Here is a 17,845-nt window from a genome sequence, read left to right on the forward strand (position 1 = left end):
GAAATGTTTTCCTGTGGCGGTGGTGATGCACTGGCCCAGGTTGCCCAGAGAAGTCGGGGAAGCTGCATCTCTGGAGGTGTTCAAGGCCAGCTTGGAGGGGGCTTTGAGCCCCTGATCCAGTGGGGGGTGTCCCTGCCCATGGCAGGGGGTTGGAACTGGATGGGCTTTGAGGTCCTTTGTAACCCAAACCATTCTATGATTTTGAAAAGAGATGATGGAGAGAAAATATTCCCTCATTTCTCTGCCAGTGCTGTCATATTCCTCCTCACTGTGTTCAGTCCCTACAACTGTGTGAGAATAAAATGGTCTGCGTCTTCTCTTTTAAATCTCTTTCCTTAAATCTACATTCTCACTTCCAACCTTTCTGAATGTTTTTGCATACATGCTGCATGTATAGTAAGTAAAAGGTCCTGAGTCACTTCACGTGTTCCTCATAGCGGGGACGCTGGCTTTCCATCTGCTTCTGTGCAGAGGGATAACAACAAATAATACACAGCTGTCCAGGCCCCAGATCATGTTTGCCATCTGAGTTCTAAATTCTGCTTCTAGAGGATGTTTTCTGTGGTTGGAAAAAATAATCCAGCTGTGCTTCCTTCTTCACAGATGCTGGCCATCGTGAATCCTTTAGCTGCTTTTCTTTCCCCCACCCTGTGTTGGCCAAATCCTTTCCATATGTTGTGGCCAATTACAGATGGTCATCCTGGCATTTCCTGATGGCAGGAGCAATCGCACCAACGTGTGCCATGTGTGCAGTGTTACAACAGCTCTGTGTGAAATAAAACCCAGGCTGCCCTAAGGCAATCGAATCCTGCAGCGTTAGGCGATAGGGCAAAGCTAAGCTGAAAGTTTAGGCTTGGCCTTGTTTTGATCTGTTTTGTTATAGTTTTATTTTCTGCTTGCATTCTGTGTCCCATTCATACTAATCACAGTCAGTCCTGATTTTTTTCTTTTTATTTCTGCATTTGTCATAAAATAAAGCAAATTATTCCCGTCTTCGGAAACGATCTAGACTAATTAGTCGTCTAACCCAATAATTAGTTTTTTGTTTCCCTGTCTGTTTTCATGCATTATTGTTAGTTTTTTCCCCTCTTTTTTTTTTTTACACCATTACAGATTAAAATGAGCCACATTTGCAGTTGATGGTATCTTTTTTTCGGGGGAAGAATGGAGAATTGCAATAGAAAGCTACTTCAAAAGCAGCAATAAACTCAAGGATAAATTAAGGAAATTGAATGAGCCACATTTGGAAGCAGCATTGAGGCTAATATTCTGTCGCTTAAGGTTAAATTGCAACAGAGGAAGAGAGAGGGAGACATTCCAGTGAATCCAAAATTGGGGAGGCATTACTGCTCAAGTCGGTGCCAAAATTCTTTGCAGCTTGAAAGGGTTCTGCCTGGCTTGAGAATTTAATTATGCGTGCATCAAGTGGGTAAAGGTGCTAAACTGATTTCATTTCCTCTGCTCCCCCAGGCCTGACAGATGAAGAGATTGACCTGGCTTTCCAGCAGTCGGGCACAAGCACGGACGAGCCACAGTCCACAGGTCCTTCCACACAGCTGGTGCCAACTCAGCCCTCTCACCCTGTGGTGTATAGTAAGTAAGACTTTGAAAAATGTCTGGTCCTGGTGCTTTCCACAGTGAGTTCTGCAGCAATTTCATAGATTTCTGCACCACAGCCTAGATTTCAATCCAACTAATGCCACGCTGTTTGTCAGAATTGGACACCAAGTGTTACTTTGAATGCACTTAATAGTTGTTGATGCCTCAGACAAGATCATATTACACAAAGAAAATGAGATACAAATGATCACCATCTACAAACAAACATCATACACAGTAGCTTGTGACACCTCTTGACCTGAAGGTGCATAGTCAATACAGATTAGATTCTGATCCAGTATAAGGACTTGAAAGCGTTTAGTCAACATAGGACCTTTCTAAAACTTAACACCATGCTTCCCTTCGTCAGTCAGGTTTGATAGAGCTGATAGCTTCTTGGATAGAAGGTGCTATAAAGGTGCAACACGATTACATCTTTAGTTATTGCAATAGTAGACCGTTTAATAAACTTTTGGACACCACAAAAATTTTTATTTTAGGTGGAGGACTGACTTTCTTAACTAGTCAGGCAACCTGTCAGCTCATAGAATCGTAGGATATCTTAGCTTGGAAGGGACCTATAAGGATATTTGCGTCCAACTACTTGCTCCTCTCAGGACTAGCTGAAGTTAAACTGTATGACTTGGAGTGTCATCCAGATGCTCCTGGAACTCTTGACAGTTTCTATCTTGAACAGTTACTTGGAAGCGGTGTATTTTCAGCACGAGCAGCAAGCTAGAATATAGTCTTTAGAACTTACTCTGTGAATACTTGTGTGTGAGTTTAAGGTCTGGCACAATGGACCCCCAGTATGAATGAGTTTTAAGAGCGCTATGAAGTTAAAAATATTAAAAACCAGATCCTTAATTTTAAGAAGCTTTCTTTGTCTCTTCAATCTTAATTAATCTGAGGGGTAGCAGTGAAAATTCTGTGTGGACTGTGTGGTTATGATTGTATGATTTTGTGCAGAAAATACATTCTCAAAGAATTTTTAAAGTCCCAACATAATCTGTGTAGACTCAAAATTTACATATATATTTGCATTTTAAAACAAACCTCGCAAAAAAGTATCTAAGCTCAAACAATAAAAAACAAAGTACATGCCATTAAAAATCCATCAAAAGAAGCTGTTCAGCTCACACGTGTGTCTGGCAGTTTGAGAAGCACTTTGCTTACCTGCCAAGTATTAACAAAAGGATTTTGGTACCACTCCTAAACAGTTCCAGGTCAGATATTGACCAGTGTATCAGTCCACTGAATGCTGTGTTTATTAGTTTAGGGCACAGTTTTGCTATTGCTAGAGACAATACTAGACTTGCTTTCTGAGTGTTTAATACTCTGGTTTGGCACAGTTTGGGAAGAAAAATATCTGTGAGTTTGGCTCAGCGCCAGAGTGTTTCTGACTGTTGTACTTGGTGTGCTGGTGAACTTCAGGACTGAATTCTGCCTCCTGGGCAAATACCTGTCTGCCTTAGCACACAGAAAATGCCCGAAAACCGAAATGTGCTCTTGCTGAAGAAACAGTGCCAGAACACAGTGCTGAAGAACAGTGCTATGTGTTGCTGATTCAGCTAACTTTTATTACAACCCAATCTTGGAAGAGTTAATCTGCCCTTATTTTATAGTGTTCCACTAATATGAGTAAGGCGAGAGAGAAGTACGCAGTTCAACACATTGCCATCTTCAGTAACCCTTGAGGTTTTACCACCGTGTGGTTTTTTTCCCTTTTACTATTCTTGCCTCCCTCAAAGTACAAGCTCCCATTTTCTTCTTAGAATCTTGACTGATATTTAGACATCAAAATTGTCCGAGTAACAGCTTCAAAGAGAAATCTGAAAGTATTGTTCTGTAATGCTCAGAAACCAAAGTTGAATAAAAATACCGCCGAAGTAAAGCTTTTGTAGGGGTTGTGATTGTAAACTGGTGCTCCAGCTTTGTGATGTCATTGCTGCTTTTTAAGTGATTTGAACCAAAAGCTTTTGCCTGTGAGCCAGTCTTTTTTAGCAGCCCCCAAAACTGGGGAAATAGTGACAATAGCTTCATTAGGTATTGCTCGTCCCCTCTCTAGGTGTTCTTTTTAGACCTTCTATTTAATCACAGAATCACAGAATCACCAGGTTGGAAAGGACCCACTGGATCATCGAGTCCAACCATTCCTAACACTCCCTAAACCATGTCCCTAAGCACTTCATCCACCCAGCTGAACCTTTAAATGAATGTATTAAAAAAAATACATAATTAAATATATGTTGTATTCATTTGAAATATTTGTTTTGATCAGGTGTCCCCTGTGCCCCATTCTAGTTACTGACTGGTGTAGTACTGGTGGTGTCAATGATGGCTCCATCTTTGTGTCCTCCTGTTGATTGCTTGCCATGGTATCAAAGTGCAAAAAGAATATGTGAACTCCTCTGGGGCTGATGGGTGAGACTGTGCAGAGGCTCAGTGCTCTTTCAAGGTACCTTGTTTGCTGTAGGTCATTTCATCAGCTGGATGATAATCCTGTAATGAATATTTCTGAGTTGGTCCAGATCTGCTTGAGGACAGTTGTTTCTGTGATAGTTTCCTAAGTCAATTTATCTTCCACAGATTTGTCAGGGTTGTTGTACAGAGAAAGACAGATACTACTTTTTCTGTCTATCTGTTGTGCTTATCTCTTTACGGAGTATTCGTGACACTAGTTTTGGAATGCCTCAAGGTTTGCAGTTCAAAAGTATATCTGAATGACTCATGGGATAGGTAGACTGCTGACTGTATAAGTCGACTCAAGGGGATCAACTTATATTGGAGGAGCTTATATTGAAAAGGAGAATGAGCTGTGTTTGCCTTCCCCAAAGAAGGCACCTGAGCTTCTTGTGAAGTAGCATCTGATCTGGTGGAGTTAAGGTCTTGAAGACTGTGGAACACTTAGTGTTTGGCATTTTCCATTCTTTTTAAGGGTTTCTTTGTGCAGCTTTGACACCTTTACAGAAAATCACAACCCTGGAGAAAAAGAATTACCCCCCACAGAGCAAAAAGGAGAAATAGTTGAGGAAGGGACTGTGCTGAAGAACAGTGCCTGGTGTCTTAAACCTAATAATTTCTCTCTGTCCCCCCTTCCCACAAGGTGTTGCTGCTTCATGTTTAAAAAATTATGAGCAGAGAAATTCAAGATGGCTTTAGAACCATCTGAGGGGTTCCTTCAGTACCAACAGCCGAGTTGGTGATCTTACCAGCAACTTAAGTGCAAGATATCCACCCTTGTGAGTCAGAGAAATCAATCCTATGCATGCCTCTTGATTTTACTTGCTTGACCTCCTGCTGTTGTAAACTCGGTCTGTCCTAGTATTTAAAGTTGCAGGAAATACTTCATTCAGCTTCAATACTTCCTTTTGTACAAATTGAACTGCTAGTGTAGATATTATTTAATGTCCTAATGTTTTGTTGGAAATAGCTGTTCCCTATGTCAGTACTTTCTTATTCTTCAGAAGTTAATGAGGAAGAAGCGTATTTGTCAGCCTCTGGAGTAGCACAGTTCTTGTATGCGGAACTCCTCCTGGGCTTGATTTAAGAGAAACAATAATAACTTTTGGGAAGAAGAGACAAAAATTATGTTAAGACACTGTATTTTAGCACAATACCATCACTACTCTTTCTCCTCCTGTTCTGGACAAGTAATTCCTTCCCTCCAGTTTGTACTTTTGCCAAGAGGTGTCAAAATGGCTTAAAAAAAAGGCTTAAAAAAAGCTCGAATTTGATTAATATAGAGAAACAAGACTTTGCCTGACTGATAATAAAACTGATAAATGACATTTGAATTACTTGTAGCAGTAATTTATTACATAAAATATCTTTTATTTGACATGCGATTAGTTGCTGGAAGCATCACTCAATCTGACTAGTTTAAACATGCTCTAAAATGAACCCCCGGTAAAAAACCCAGGCTGTCTGCTGTTGGCGTTATGAAATACACTAATCCAGCAGTGAGGACAAAAATCTGACTTTAAATATTTAAATGATTAATTGGGTTTATATTTTTTTTTTACCTTTCTAACCCCTATAATTACAAGCAAACTCAGGGGAGTTTCTGAGCGAGGTGTGCAGAGCTGTGTGCTTATCATCCAGGTATAGTCTGTGTTCTTCCCATGGAATTGATGGTCTCCATTTATGGAGTTTTGTGCAGGTTTTACACGTGCTTAAAAGTCATCTCCTGTGACTGTTGCCGTTTGGATCTTCTTCTCCCACCCCTGTGTCTTCATTGTGTGGGAGGATGTAGAATACAGACTGTTTTCTCTTACAATTAAAAATGGTAACTAGAATCCAAACTATTTTTTTTCCTCAACTCCTTTTCGTGGGTTCAGCATTTGCTCCTGGAAAATAACCTCTTGCAGCCTCAGTTTCTACAGACGTAAATGTGGATACAAGTGAGGTTGACCTTACTTAGATGCATGAGGCCTAATTAATTGATGTCAGAAAAGGTAATTCTGAGCTGAATGGGGATCTTAAAAGTAGCAAGGGTTTAGTCTGGAAGTGCAATGTACAGTTACTGCTGTGAAAATTAAATATACTGACAGAAAACACAGACTTGCAGCTGGAGAAAATGTCCGTGTCCCTTCCTTTTTGTTTTTGAGGGTCTCATGTAGAATGGTTTGTTACTTCCCCAGTGCCTAAACTGAAGAGCAAGTGGGCCATTAGAGCTTTTTTACTTTCTCTGAATTGTGTCTGCCTCAGCAGAGAAGTCAGGGTGAGCACTGAGGTTACAACTGAGAAACTACGAACCCTCTCTCTCAACCCCACAATTCAGATCACAGTAATGCAGACAAAAAGGAAGATTGAGTGTGGATTTTGGGCAGAGCTGTGACATTCTTCAGAACATTGTAAAGTTGATGTGGTCAATGCAGAGCCTTTACCGTGTCCCTCCCTCCCTCACTTTTCCTCTCCAACCCCCTCACTTTTTTTTTGCCACAAGACAGAATTATTTCACACATCTCTAAAATGAGTAAAATGGCATTTCAGCTTCTTGTCTTTATAGACTCTCTGAACTTTAGGAAAGATCATTCTGGTCCCTTTTCATTAATAATGAAAACCAGGGGGCAATAAAATGTTGTTAGCTCAAGTGTTACAGGAATGGAGGGAGAGAGGAGAGAGGTGAAAGGGCAAAGCGGACAGGGTCCTACAGGTGTCCCTCCTTTCTACTCTGAGGTGACCGCAGTGGGGAGGAAGGCAGGGACAGCCACACAAGGACTGCCATGGACAGGGCGCAGAGCTTCCAAGATCCATTAACCCTTTCCAGCCAGCCTGGAACGAGTTGCTTTGTCGTAGAAGGGTATTTTTATTCAGAAGTTCAGGACAGAGAATTGCACAACCAAGAGACTTCAGATACCGAAATGACAGTGGGGACAAAGTAAGGAGGGGAAAGTCTCATGAATGGCTGGGGTTTGCAGCAAGATTAGCCGGAGATCATTTTAAATCCTGACATGTACACAGCCAGTTACTGCAGCTTAGCTGACGTGTGTTAACTCATTAAGTTAAAAAGTTATGATAATTTGATCACGTGCGTAAGCTCCAAAACTGCAACTGCAGCAACCCAAAATACTGCTGGTGACACTATTCACCAGTTCTGACAGAGCTGCTGTAATTTGTTTGGATTTCTAGCCAGTGCATAATTTGAAGAGCTGTGTCCTAGAATGTAGCAAGAAGCTATGAGCACTAGTATGGGACAGTCAGTGCCATCTGTAGAGCCCGAGGGCTGGAATTAGGAGTGACTCTTGCTATGAAATCACTGTACAAGATCTCAGCAACACGAAGAATGGCAGTAGGTGAGCAAAGCAGAAAGGAGACAAGCTTCCAGCCATTTCAGACAGTTAAGCCTCCCTTTGAAAGCCTAAACTGAAACTCTGGAGAGCAGAGTGCATTTCTGAGACATTGTAAGTCACATGTAGATCTGTTTGGAGACTGTACACTGGCCTCCACCTCATCAGTTCTGCCCACATCCTGCCACTGAACTTTAGGAAGGATCACTCTTTGTTATTTAAGAAAACCGGGGGCAGTACAAGATTCGTTAAGGGAACTGCGAGGGAGGTGAGGTATAAAGCTGGTGGAAAACTACAGGCATCTTCTGATTCTGCTTGAAGGAGCAGAGCATTCCATATCTTTGCTTTGCTCTGTATGTCTCTAAGCTTCTGTGCAGTGTTAAATATCTCAAGCGTTTATCTACTTCTTTACTTCTCTCTGTAGATATTTAATTGCATATTTTCTCTCTGCTGTTTATGTGTGCTTTGGTTCCTATTTGTAATTCAGGCTTGAAAGACACTGGATCCTTCCTTACTGAACTGGTCTGTATTTGCTGACACTGTGTTCATAAACCCATTTATTGCCCTGATTTCTCTTCTTTCTCAAAACACTTCCTTCTTTCTTTTTTGTTTTGCACTCTTCTAGGTCTCTGGCTCTGTCCCCATTTTCAAAAACGGTAACAGTGAAGAACAATTGATGTTCAATAAATGAGTTAACCTTGGCCAGCACTAGCACCACCAAAAAATGGAGGAAGTGCCTTCTGCAAGGAAGGAGTAGGGCAAAACGGCTTGATAGAACTTATTAAATTGCTGCTGTGGTTTGTCTCCCTTTGACACTTTGTGCAAGGCCAATGTCTGTGCTTGATGTTCTGGAGAGATGTTGCAGTGTCCTAGGGCCAGGAGCCTGTGTGCTGTACTTGAGGTGCTAACAGCACCTTAATGCCCCCGCTCAGTAAAATCTGTGCCTGCTAAGAAACAGCAGAACTGACTTTAGTCATTGTTTTTTTCTCTTATAAAATGGGTGTACGAAAATGTTGTCACCTGCAGTTCTGACTGTGATTATTTCTTCTTTTTGGCCTTTAGGTCCACCTAGCTCCAGATGGCGAGATTATGGGGCCTTGGCTATCATAATGGCAGGAATTGCCTTTGGATTCCACCAGCTCTACAAGGTAATGTCTCCCTCACTACTCTTACACTGTACTCTGAGAGAATGGTGTTCTGCTGCATGTGTCCAAATGATTGTGTTGGTTCCAAGCTGGTGAAGCATCTCTCTTCTTACTGGCACTGCCATTTGTATATTTGAGAAATGTAGACACCTAACGTGCATCAAGAAGTACCACGCAAGCAAAACTAGTTTTTAGCAGTAGATCTCAAACTGCTAGAAACAAAATTATTTTCACCGTGTGTATATATATTTGGGAATTTTTTACGTTGGGGAGACTGAGCACCATTCGGTGAAGAGGTTTTCCTAGCACTGGGCAGAAGACTTTACTGTCATTGCCCCAGTCCAATGATTTGTTCACTTGTGATCCTGCACCTGGTAATAAAGAATCTTCTTTGATCAATTGGAAAGTTGAAAAGAAGGCACTAATTTCCAGGTCTGCCATACATTGTCTAGTTCTACTCCCGTGTGCTTAGAATAAGGTAGAGCAAGTGTGTCTGCTTGTGTGTTGTAGAGACAGCAGCCGCTTCTTATTGTGCAATGTTTCTCCAATTGAACATACGTTTTCATTCTGGATTTGCTTTCCTGCACTGTTGTAAGTGATGTTAGATAGTGTCTTTGGCTACATAGAAAGCCCTCAGTGGTTCAGGTCAACACAGCAGAGTGTAAAGAGCTTTGGCCCAGCAGAAGTTGTGTTTTATTTTTGAAAAAGGGACAGAGTTGAAGACTTAATAAGAAGATGATGATTTTCATGTTTGTTGGTTATTTAATTAACAATTACTGCCTTGTTTAGTAAAATCTATTTTACAAAGAAAAGCGTTGGTCTTCTAGTTTAAAACTACTTTTCTTATCATGTCCTATCATTAATATTCTGGGTCTTAGGTTAAGAGGAAGAGGCCAGGTTAAGCAGCGTGTTCCATCTTTGCATGTAAAGTTACAGGACTCAAGAGAATGGCTTTTTATTGAGATATGTCATCCCTGTGTTCTTATATTAAAGTAGTCGTGCCAAGCTTACTGATCTTTTCATTCTTGCAAAGATGGTGGGCCTGTTATGTGTCCAGAGAGATGTTAAGACAGCAGCTGCCGGGCCTTGCAGACCTGAACATACTGCTGTTACTGTGAATGACACATATCTAACACATATTGATGATTTGCATAAATTTTTTTGCATACCGTCACTGATACTGTTAATATATCCCACTGTGGTATTCTTTGTTTACAGATCCTGCTCTGCTCTCTATCCAAACCTCATAAGGCCTATTCTGTGCCGGGCAGAGACCCGTAGTCCTTTATAGGAGTAAGACATCTTTGGAGACAATTGAATTCCCTCGGCCCTTCATGGGATTTTGAGGGAGCTAGCAAATAGTGGTTTTTATGTGAAATATAGGATGCTAGGATAAAACATCGTTGTCCGTGTATGTTCTGTGAAGTTTAAGAGAGAACTGTTTATGAAAGTCATCAAAAGCTCTTTGCTTTTCAGAACACTGGAGTGTAAACATGTACGTGTACATGTGCTTTCTGATGGTCGGAGCTGTGTAGAGTGACACTGAAATCTTAAACCAGTGCTGTTAAGTGTAGAAGGAAGCTGTCCCACCCATGTCAGTTCGGTTAATCAGCTCTGTATCCTGTCTGTATGTCCCTACAGTGCGTGTATGTGAATCTAAAGCCAGGATGAAAAATAATTGATAGGCACAATCAAGGCTGCTTCCACATCCTAGCCCATCCTCCTCTCGCATGTTTTTCACCTGCCATGATGTGCTCGGCTGTGCCCTTGTTAAAGACCACATTCAGTTCATAGCAGCAGTGCTGCAGAGGGTTCTGTGGGAGTCAGATTCAGTCCATCCTCTGCAAGGGCAGAACGAGGGGATTTCAGGGCTGTGTACAGCATCACTGGGCTGCCTCCCATCCTGTACTATCTTGATTCTCACAGCCTTTAGCCCCAGTTCCTTAGTTCTCTTCCCTGCGCTCCAGTCTCTGCTTTTCCATCAGTGACTTGTACCGATTACCCTGCCAGGGTTCAAAAGATTTTAAAATACCTCTCATACCTTGGCTTGTGCTTCCTCTGACCTTTCCTGGGCCTTTGTCCTCCTCTTCCCGCTTCTGCATTTCTTGCCTTGTGGATGTAGCTCAGATGTTGTGACACATCAGTGTGTTGACATAGGAGAGTGTAAGGTCTGAAATTGTACTCTGTATGTGATGGATGTTTCTCTGGACTGAGAGCTGTCCTAGGAAATCTTCAAGAGTTAGGAACTGGTTTTTAGCACCCCCAAAAATGTAACTGCAACACTCATGTCTTCTCTTCTGCAATTTCCCTTAACACCTACTGTAGAGAGAATTTTTTTCCTTAGCCAAGTGTGTGGATAAATGATTACTGGCTCTTTGATAAAGGCTGAGGCTTGGGTGGTGGGCTTTGAGGGCGCTTCAGGTAGATTAGAAAGACCGCTTTGCATATCCCCATTTCCTAAGAGAAGTTTCTCTACTTCATGCAGAAATACCTGCTTCCTCTCATCATGGGAGGCAAAGAAGACAGGAAACAACTTCAGAGGATTGAGTCAAACATTTCTGAGATGAGTGGCAGTGTGACACAGACAGGTAAAGATTAATGACTCCATCAATTCACCCCTCAAAGCCTTTCTCCCTGCATCCTCCATTCTGCCAAGACCCCCACCCTTTTCTTTCCCTCCATCTCCACTTTATGTGGTGACTTCATTTATCTACTCTGAGAATCTGTTCACATTTGCAAATGAAGCCGCCGTCATTTCGGTTTAATTTGAAATTGCTTGTTTACTGTCGGCGCGGCCTCAATTAATTATGTTTTTACGGAAAGGCTCCCAACCTCAGAATATTAATAAGGGGAATAAAATGACAGCCTTTCGGAGGGCTGTAAAGTTCATTTTTAATTTCTGCTTCTCTGATGTTTTCAGGGGCTTTTTTTTGGTGTTTTCCCCCACCTTCCATCTGAAAATCCGACGAAGGGTCAGGAGAGTCTGTAATTACTGTGCCTCCCCGACCTTAGCCACCTTCTCTGTTATTGACTCTATAGGGTGTCTGTTCATTACCCGTTGCCCTAATGATGGTCTGGATTAGCTGTTACCTGTCACACCAATAGAGATTTTAATTTTATTTTATTTTATCAGCTTGTTTACTGCCTGCAAGCTTTGGATAAAGTACCAAAGTAGAAAAAGTTCTCCCTACGGCTGCAGTTGGAGTCCAGCGGTTCTTTGCTGTTTGCTGGGGTGTAGGAGGGGAATACAAGGTGTTCTCTTGAAATAAGAGGGGAAAAGTGAGAAGTATCTTCAGTTAGTGGCATGGAAAAAAAATATGATTTTCAGCAGTGAGTTTGTTAAAGATGGTGGGATTGAAGGAGCTGGTGGGTTGAGAATGGAAAGACGCTAATTACACTTTTTAGGGGTGGGTGAGAGAAAAGCATCTTTCATTTCTCATGATACCCTAAGGTCAGTCCTGAGACCAGCCTCTTCCCGGATTGGAGCTAGCTCCAGTGTTTGCCTGCGTGAGGCCCAAGATAGATAAATGATACAAACATTGTATAAGTTCAGGGAGATGTACAAATCATAAACCAATATAATTAGAAGGGAGAGGTTTTGGACGGATATACTGTGGGCTATAGACACCTATACAATAGAAAGATAAACTAGAAATACTGGAGGTTAGATGCAGTGCAGGTAGATTGCCCGTAGTGCAGATAAATCATAGGGATTAAAGTGAGCAGGCGGGTGTAGATAAATTAAGTATAGTAGGAATAGAGGCATCTTTGTAGCTGTACAGCAGGAAGGACGTGTTGTGTGAGTGCGTGTATGTGCATGTGCCTCAGTTTAACTCTCCTGCTTTTTCCTTCACAGTGACTCAGTTACAGACAACTTTAGCAGCTGTCCAGGAACTGCTCATCCAGCAACAACAGAAAATCCAAGAGCTCACCCAAGAACTGGCTGCTTCAAAGGTATCCATTTCCAACTCTTCACCTCATCACCGTCGTCTTCGGAACATGCATGGCTTCTTTTATCAGCACATGGAAAGCACTTTATTAGGTTCACAATCCAGCCTTCAGCTCTGTCATATCCCCAGCTAGTTTCTCTCCGTCTGACTTCCCCATAGGCGGTCCGTTTAAAGTGCTGCTGGATATTAGTTGGGTACTTAATGAAATGCATCTAACTTCGGAGAGGGCTTTGTATGCAGCTTGTGTGTCTGAAGCCCCAGACCTGTTCTCAGCTCTGTACCTTCTGCATGGCATTTGAGATTAAATAATTGTGCTGTTGGCCCACTGACCAAAAGAGGTAAAGGGCAGTTGTGCAGAGGTTTTATTTGTGTGCAATATGTAATTTTACATGCTTTTATTTCTCCTGTACACTTGTACATTGTCGAAGCAATGACTTAATCCTGTTAAGCCAAGCACACATTTGATGTATTGTATTTAAGTCACTTGTTCAGATCCAGGCCACATAATAGCCAAACGTTCTTACCATTTGGTTTCTTGTTTCAATGATTTTTGGTCATTTCAGTGTAAGAGGTGGCTCCATCACAACCACATCAGTCATGCACAGTGGCCCGTTCCCTTTGACTCCTCCTGACTTGACCATCGCAATAACGCCATCAGTTCTGACTAGTTTGTGTTGTTCTATGTGTAACTACAAGTAACCACCTTTAACCAAAAACCTGGCAATGCGAATTAGTGCTTTTCATGTCCAAAGTACTTTGCAGCCATTGGCCTAAGCATTCTATCAGCCAGTAAGTGTTGATTGCGTGTGGGGTGGGATGGATTTGAACCAGTCACATAGAGTGAAGTCTTCCTCCCACTTGCAGATGTGATTATTCAGGGCCTGGTTGTCTTGTAGTATTCTCTGTACAGGCAGAGACCTTTCTTTTACTGTGAGATCCCTTAGACAATGCTTACAGTCTCTTACCTATAGCATGAACAGTTGTCTTCTCTCCTTACCTCTATTTTAATCTCATTCAAAGCCTTTGATGGTGTGTAACTGGTGGGCCACAGCTGACTGTGTGGTGTGCACGCTGTACAGTAGGAATCCCTCAGTGGCACAGCTGTAAACCCAAGCATGAAAGCCGGTTTATGGTCACAACACTCTGCTTCAATTTTCCTTGGGAACTGTGGCCTGTCAGTGGCCTGGAGCCAGTCCGGAAATTGGAAAACTGTTTTCAGGTCTTAAGTGTTAAGATTAAGACCACATGTTGAGCTTTAAGAAGGAAAAAGGGCATAAGAGTCATGGTGGTTTAGAGAGTCTTGAAGAAGTTTTTCCTCCCCCCTCCCTACCCCCTGCACTGAAATGGTAGCACACATTGTTATGATATCTAAACCTCATGTGTACAAAGAAAAACTTGGGCAACCCCACAAACCAAAGAATAAAAGCTGTGTTTTCTCAGCTGTAATATAAGTTTTTATATCTGCTTTTCAAACTCCTACTGGCATGCTGTAAAAAATTAAAAAGAGGGACTTTAAGTAATTAAAAAACATACATAAAAATTCAAGGCTTGAATTTTCTACAACTGTTTTTTAAAGAGACTGGCTAAAAAGCCCCAGATGTCAGATTTTATTTCTAAATCCTAGGCATCTGGCACCATATGTGTTTTGGAAATTTGAGTCCTTTGCAGGCCAGTGAGTGGAAATCACTCCCTTGTTAATGTGCTGCTGTAGCTTTCAAGGTCTTGGAAAGCCAGAACAGTGGCTCCTGGATTCTTGCTGTCTGAGGGCTGGGAGTGTGAATCCCAAGGGAACGTATCTGTGTATATCACAGCTACTACAGACTGAGCCTCTCCCAACTCACTGGGTTCACAGCCCAGAAGTCGTTGTGAGGAGTGCTGGCTGTGAAGGATTTCAGGGTTACTCAGCACTAGCTGAAGTCTGTTTAAAGAATAAGTGGGAACAACCAATTCTGGCTATGTCTAGTAGGAACTGCTGAGAGGAGTTTTGTGTTATTGCAGTCAGGGGATTTATTAGGAGTATCTCTGGAGCGATGCTCACAGATGGGTTCATTCTTAATGGCTTTTAGCAGAAATTACTATGGGAAGCGCTAGACATGAGTGTTCTTCGGTCCCTTACTCAGGCCATCACCACAGGAGTTGCTAGAGTGATAGGATTGGGGTAACCATAAGCCATGATCTGTCTTTCAGAATGTTCCTCCCATTTCTCAAGTTCTCAAAAGGGTTAAAAGGAAGATTGCCAAAAGTATGATCTGCAGCATGTTCTCCTCAGTTATTACCTTACTCTAATTTCTGCCTGGTATCTCAGAGCATTTCTGACGTAGTGCTGACAGTAGCTGTACCAGGCCTCCACGAGTTAGTTACTTATCATCTTTCCCCACCAAATTGCATTCATTGCCTTGAAATATCCAAGAGAAAGTGCATAGTCCAGCTGCTTCCTGGAGATATAATCTGGTAACTCAAGCAACATGGTAACTCAAGCATAGCTCTCATTCCTCATATCTAGTAGAGAAAATTTTTGCAACTTTCAAGCATTGATTTATCAGCCCACCTCTAAACACCACAAAGTGCAGATCGTCGACTCTTTAATGATTTTGGAGAAATGAACAACTGGTTGTAAAATAGTTGTTAATACATATTTGAATCTGTCACCTCAGCTAAGTGCAATCACTGGGAAAAGTAGAGGACTCAATTCAGTGCAACTCCCACTGCCTTTTAGGATCCCGGTTCTAGGTCTTCTTCTGTAGAAATCATTCATTAGGTCAGATGATTTAGTTCACCTCTTTGTGTGTTGTTCTCTGTCTGATATGTGGAAAACATCCTATGTAGACCTAGCTTTGTCTGAATTCTCAAAAGTGCTGGCCTCCTCCTAATCAAAAAGGAAAGGTCCCCCTGAGATGGTTCAGCAGTGGGTGTGCATGGTAAGATGGAGACAAGATTAATTAGTCCCGCAATCAGAAAGCAAATATTTGAATAGTCTTAGCACCTTGAGACAATTATTATTTCTGCTCATTGTGGGGATCCACTTAGGTCCTCCTTTATTGTGGAGGTTGTTTTGCTTAGAGCTGAGGGATTTTAAGTGATAGAACTTACGGATGTCATCCCCAGGGCTCAAGATTCCCAAATGGGCAGATAACACAGAAGAAAGTGACATTTATGAACTACCTTATAGTTCATACTTTGATCTTTATGTCTTCTTTTTCATGCTCTAGGCCACAACTTCCACCAACTGGATTCTGGAGTCGCAGAATATTAATGAATTGAAATCTGAGATCTACTCATTAAAAGGGCTTCTCCTGAACCGGTACGGATGGTATATGTGAGCAGATGATTGCATGGGGAAAGGATTGCTTTCTGGGATTCTCTCAGTAACGGAGAGGAAAGGCATTTCCAACAGGAACTAGCTCTATGTCCTGTTATTGCTTTTTTAATAACAACATGTCGTACTCCACTATCACTTTCTATATGCAGGCCACAAAATGCTTTTAAAACTTGCCTTGAATCACAGAGCGCTTTAGGTAATTAATAAGATTTTTCCTTTTGTTTTATGATAGAGGAATTCTCTGCCATTCACCAGAGTCAGGATGCCTTTCACCTAGTTTGAGGTATAGACTGCAGCTGCATTTTGTTACAGGGAGGGTTGCTTCTGGATACAGTTCAGCCAGCCTATTCATGGTTAGGGCATAACCAGGATGAAAAGAATCACACTTCAGTAGAGCCTGTTTCTCTCGATTAGCCAGCTCAGGTATAGACATAATGTAGCAGATGTCTGATGAAAGGTGATGTAAATCCCAGCCTGTGGGACAGTCAGGGATCAGATCTCAGTTCTTGAGGAATTTCTTTTTTTTCCAGGTACATTACTGAAGAGTTTATCTAGCGTTTCAACTATTGATCCTTTCAGTCTGATATGACTCCATTGCCTCCTTCTACATGTAACCAAGTCATTTCAAGTCATCTGTTTCCTAAGAGACGGACTTTAAAGATCAGTCTGAGATTGGACCAGAAATGTTCTGGATCTCAGCGAGTGGGCTTTTTGGAAGTCTGAGAAGTGTATTGGCTTTAATAGCCTTTTAAATTCTCACTACACCTCCCATTCCTCCCAGGAGTCATGGTAGAAAGCTTTGGAGGATTGAGGACGCATATTGAATTACTGTCTATTAAACTGGGTCATACTAGCACCTCTGCTGGGGAGACAGCGTTAGTTAGTTAGTGACACCTCTTCAGCAAACGGGACAGTTGCAGCTGGAGGTTAAGTGCTTTTTTGGAAAAAAGAAAACTTTTCTGGGGATTGTTTTTTAACAAAAAGGCAAATGTTTCTGCAGTGAGGAGGCAGCAGCAACACTGGAGCCAAGAAAGTCTCCAGACTGAATTTGTTGATTGTGTTTGTGATACTGCTTGAATGATGCAGACATTCGCTTATGGCACTCCCAGGAGGTGGAGGTTAGATCAGCAGAATTCTTTGATGGCTGGTGGTGACAGCAGGAGGAGGGAGGTGGGAACAACTACTATTCCTAGTTTAGTCTAAGAAAACGTAATCTGTTGTGTTTAAGTGCTCGCTGTAGGAGAGCAGCCAGCCTTTCTCTGCTCCGATCTTGTCCATGGCACTAGCCAGCTTACTTGAGGGGCATCAGAACTCTCTGCCACACACATCCTTTTCAGAACTTGATCTGATACTCGTACTCCCACTTTTCACAAACACAAGCAGGGATGTGTGGGGAGTACTAGATCAGCCATGCTTTTTTGCTTTGCTCTTCATGATGGATGACTCTGAGAGCACCAGCGCTCCCCACTGCACTTATATTTGCTCTGTTCAGTACTCAGGTTCTCCTGTTAGGGCTAGGCATTAGCATATAGCCTGCCACCATAAATCTTTAAAGCCCACCTGGAAGGGACTCGAGGACAGAGCAGCCAGCTTCTCAGCTGGTGCCATCTAGTATGACTCCATTCGAGCCAGAGAAGCAGAACCAGTTTGCGGCAGCCAGGACCTGGCCCAAACATGTAAAGTGCATGCTGGGACTAGGAGATAGGCTCTGGATTGCGGTGAGCCAGTGTGCAATAGCTGTGTATCACAGTGGAGGTGAGTGCCAGGTGGTGAAATTCCTTGGCTGAGGCACAAGGACCTGGTATGTCTGATTTCTTGCTCCAGTGGGAATTTTCTTCACCAATTAATTAGTGATTGTTTTATAAAGGGACACTCATGTCTTTCCACAGACAGCATTCTTGAGTGCTAACTTGGCCTGTGAAATTGGCCAAACCAGATCATTTTAGTACGTCAGATTACCCAGTTGAGATATTTTCCTTGTGTGCATGCTCGATTACTGGGTGCTTGTAAAGCACTTTGAGATTCCAGCTGAAGAAGTGA

The 17,845-nt window shown here is 42.2% G+C and overlaps 1 protein-coding gene across 1 annotated transcript in view; it reads left to right on the forward strand.

Moving 5' to 3' along the window:
* PEX14 (peroxisomal biogenesis factor 14) overlaps positions 1–17,845 on the forward strand; it is an 80,736-nt gene that overhangs the window by 60,892 nt on the left and 1,999 nt on the right. Inside the window, exons 4-8 of the mRNA XM_054085636.1 lie at positions 1,471–1,593; positions 8,454–8,539; positions 11,022–11,124; positions 12,393–12,490; positions 15,696–15,787. Of these exons, the coding sequence (XP_053941611.1) occupies positions 1,471–1,593; positions 8,454–8,539; positions 11,022–11,124; positions 12,393–12,490; positions 15,696–15,787 (502 nt within the window). The remainder of the gene's footprint in view (positions 1–1,470; positions 1,594–8,453; positions 8,540–11,021; positions 11,125–12,392; positions 12,491–15,695; positions 15,788–17,845) is intronic.

The sequence above is a fragment of the Cuculus canorus genome, chromosome 21 (genome assembly GCF_017976375.1).
Source record: "Cuculus canorus isolate bCucCan1 chromosome 21, bCucCan1.pri, whole genome shotgun sequence".
Classification (NCBI taxonomy): Eukaryota; Metazoa; Chordata; class Aves; order Cuculiformes; family Cuculidae; genus Cuculus; species Cuculus canorus.